Source organism: Gekko japonicus, unplaced genomic scaffold, assembly GCF_001447785.1.
Source record: "Gekko japonicus isolate JY-2015 unplaced genomic scaffold, Gekko_japonicus_V1.1 scaffold2223, whole genome shotgun sequence".
In the NCBI taxonomy this organism is placed as follows: domain Eukaryota; kingdom Metazoa; phylum Chordata; class Lepidosauria; order Squamata; family Gekkonidae; genus Gekko; species Gekko japonicus.
In genome coordinates this window covers 264,925-268,642 of record NW_015172072.1, presented here as the reverse complement: position 1 = coordinate 268,642, position 3,718 = coordinate 264,925, and the positions used below count along the sequence as shown (strand labels likewise).

The 3,718-nt window shown below is 54.4% G+C and overlaps 1 protein-coding gene across 1 annotated transcript in view; it reads left to right on the top strand.

Moving 5' to 3' along the window:
• Nucleotides 1–2,627, top strand: part of SMO (smoothened, frizzled class receptor) — a gene marked incomplete at its 5' end in the record, with an annotated part of 29,963 nt that extends 27,336 nt beyond the window's left edge. The window contains 2 exons of the mRNA XM_015420860.1: nucleotides 962–1,096; nucleotides 1,993–2,627. Coding sequence (XP_015276346.1) covers nucleotides 962–1,096; nucleotides 1,993–2,627 — 770 coding nt within the window. The remainder of the gene's footprint in view (nucleotides 1–961; nucleotides 1,097–1,992) is intronic.
• Between the last annotated feature and the right edge of the window lie 1,091 nt (nucleotides 2,628–3,718).

The window sequence follows — 3,718 nt, the reverse complement described above, 5'->3', positions numbered from 1 at the left end:
CTTGGGGGGGGGGGCAGCAGTGGGAGGGCTTCTAGTGTCCTGGCCCCACTGGTGGACCTCCGGATGGCCCCTGATATTTCTGGCCACTGTGTGACACAGGAGTGTTGGACTGGATGGGCCATTGACCTGACCCGACATTGGCTTCTCTTATGTTCAACTATATTTTTAATCTTAATGCAAAGCATTTTTCATATAAGATGGAAAATATGAATCTATAAAGTAGACAATGTATGAGGTAACAAAATGGTTAAAATAATGATGTGAATGACACCCCAGATGTTTTGTATTTGTGTTTGTTTGTTTTGTGTGATACACACACACACACACATGTGTGTGTGTATATATGTGTGTGTGTGTGTGTGTGTGTACCCTGTTTCCCCGAAAATAAGACCTACCCCAAAAATAAGCCGGATTTCTATGCATTTGTGGTATAAGTCCTAGTGTGTCTTCTTGAGAAAAAATAAATATAAGACAGTGTCTTATTTTCGGGGAAACACAGTATATATATATATTAAAAGGCAGAGATGTTCTGCCAGACTTTTGGTTAAGGACAGCAACGGGTACCATCGTATCTGGCACTCCCACCCCCCACCCCACCCATACCCCCCGTGCGGCAGTGACACTCCTAGCATTCTCCAGCACCTTATTTTAGGTCAATTAGTGTGTTTTACTGGTTTAAACCATTTTTTAAATTACAGACGTTATGAATTTACTATGTTGCACACCGCCCTGAGCCCTGTCTAATGAAATAAATATGAGAGTTTGTCTGCAGCAAGAGAATAGAGTAAGAGTCCAGGAGCACCTGGAAGACGAACAAGATTTGTGGCACTGTCTGAAGAAGGGAGCGGTGGCTCACGGAAGCTCACACCCTGCCACAGATGGTGTTCGTCTTTCAGGTACTCTTGGTCTTTTCTGCCTGAAGGACACTCGCCGTCAACCCAGTTCTTTCTCACCCTTCCAGCGGGCCTGGCGTTCGACATCAATGAGCCGTCGGCCGACGTTTCCTCCGCCTGGGCGCAGCACGTCACCAAGATGGTGGCCCGGAGGGGGGCCATCTTGCCTCAGGACGTCTCCGTCACTCCTGTGGCCACTCCCGGTAAACCTTTGGCGGGCTTGAGTTCAGAGGGGGCTCAGTTTGGGTGGGAAGAGGGAAAATCCAGTTAGAGTGAACGTTTATCCTCCACTGGATGCCCAGACGCAGCCCAAACAAGGCCTTGCAGTGTCTCAAGAAATTGTCCCGGTTCTGGCTTTTTTAAGGCTCCGGAAGAATCCGCACACCCCGATGAGCGGGGTCCTATCTCCTCTCCTCCCCTCTCTGTGTTGTCTCCTGTGGTGGTGTGACCTTAGGTCGGTCACAATTCTCTCAGAGCTGTTCTCTCAGGAGCAGTCCTCGAAAGAGCTCTCTCAGCCACACCTGCCTCACAGGGTGTCTGTTGTGGGGAGGGGAAGGGAAAGGAGATTGTAGGCCGCTCTGAGACTCCTTTGGGTAGTGAAGGGCGGGGGATAAATCCAGTCTTCTCCTCCTCGTCTTCTTCTCCTTCTCCTCCTCTTCTTCCTCTTGCTCCTTCTCCTTCTTCTCCTCCTCCTCCTCCTCCTTCTCCTCTTCCTCCTCCTCCTTGTCTTCTTCTCCTCCTCCTTCTTCTCCTCCTTCTCCCTCTCCCTCTCCTCCTCTTTCTCCTTCTCCTTCTCCTTCCCCCTCCTTTTTTTCGTCTCCTCCTCCTTCTTCTCCTTCTCCTCCTCCTCCCCCTCCTCCTCCTCCTCCCTCTCTCCTTCTCCTCCTCCTCCTCCTCCTCCTTCTTCTCCTCTTCCCCCTCCTCCTCGTCTTCTTCTCCTCCTCCTCCTTCTTCTCCTTCTCCTCCTCCCCTTCATTCTCAAAATGTGGATTCAGATGTGATCCCCCAGGACTCGGGGGTCTGCACTGCAAAGTGCCCCGGATATTGACGTACCCCATTCGGATCTCCGTCTTCACTTCTCTCTGTCTCCTCCTGGCAGTGCCCCCCGAGGAAAGGGCCAACCTGTGGGTGGTGGAGCCCGAGATCTCGCCCCGGTTGGAGAGGAAGCTACGCCACAAGAAGAAGAAGCGCCGGAAGAAAAAAGAGGTGTGTCCCGAGAGGCCCGCCGCCGAACGCTACGACGCCCCTGACGCGGACTACTTTGCCCCGAAAGGCCTCAGCTCCGTCCCGCGCCTCCCCCAGCTCCCCAGGAATAAGTGTTTGGTATCTGGCCCCAGAGGACCACTGAGTGAATGGCTGTCGTTGGGAGCGTACCCCGAACTGAGACATAGCACTCTGCAGCGGGAGGACCTGTTTTCCAGGGGGATGCGAGAACCCGCGGCTCCCTACGGGCAAACCAGCTCCCTCAATCGCATCAGCCACCCCTTTTGCCCCGATAACGGCCTGCCAGACGAGGCGGGACCCGTGAGCGGAGGTCGGCTGTTCCCAGTGCCTCCGCAGCAGCTCCAACGCAGCGGCCTTTTCCAACAGCCCCGTGCGGGTCCAGCGCCCGCCTCCTTGTTTTTCGGGAACGGCCCTTACCGGTCCCAGACTCAGGGGAGGGGCTTGCCCCCCATCCACTCCCGGACCAACCTCATGGATGCCGAACTCCTGGATGCCGATTCCGATTTCTAGGATCCGGGAAGAGACTTTTGTGACTGTAGGGGAGCCGCGGGTTGTGTTGGGAGGGGGATATAAAGGCCTTTGGCTTTGACCTACACTCCCCCCCTACACACACTCCCCCGCACCACCATTTTCTGCTCCTTCCAGAGACCTGACATGATGCTGAACTTCCAAGAAAAGGTTTTTCGAAAAAGAGGGAACGCCGGTTCTTTTGCTGTGCACCGAGTGTCACGGGCTGGGGTGCCAGTCAAAGGGAGTCCAGAGCAGGCCAAGGTCAGGAGCCAAGAAGACAGTGCAGAGTCCAAAAAGCCAAGCCAGGGTCAGGAGCCAGGAACACAGAGCCAAGTCCAAAGCCAGGGGGTCCGAAGCTGTAGGTGCAAGAGCCGAGCCGGAGTGTATGCAAGCAGCATGAAGCTGACTTGTTGTTTCCACAACAGGTACTGCCCAGAGTGTGGAGTTAAATGCTGTTGCCAATTAGCCAGCTGTGCGATCAGCCAGGCTCCTGTTAGAACTCTGGGCTAGCTGAGCGTCTCCCCTGTAGCCTGGCCTCTCTTCACCTGGTTGCTAAGTTTTGCCGCAGTCACTCCCTGAAACGAGTCACACGTGCGGGTGAGTCAGGAGGACTTTCAGCTTGCAGTTCTTCCTTCTTATCTGGGCCAGGTGTGAAGACTGCTGTTACAGGCATTTGCCAGCTATCCTCCTCTGCTGCTTCAGAGGGGCCAGCTGCGGTTTCTGCAGGCTCTGTCAGCTCGTCCTCAACCACGCCTGCGACACCAAGTCTCGATATTTGTTTCCTAACCAGTTCTGTTACGGCTTTGCACGCAGAAGGTTCTCGCTGCCGTTCGAACCCAAGACGTTTTGACCTCCTGGTGCTCCTCCTCCTCCCCTCCCGGCAACCGGATCCTGCCAGTTTGGTGTAGAGAGAGCCAGTTTGGTGTGCGGGTTAAGTGCGCAGACTCTAATCTGGGAGAACCGGGTTTGATTCCCCGCTCCTCCACTTGCACCTGGCTGGATGACCTTGGGCAAGCCACAGTCCCATCAGAGCTGTCCTTGAAAAAGAGCCATTTCTGTCAAGAGCTCTCTCAGCCCCACCTCCCTCACAG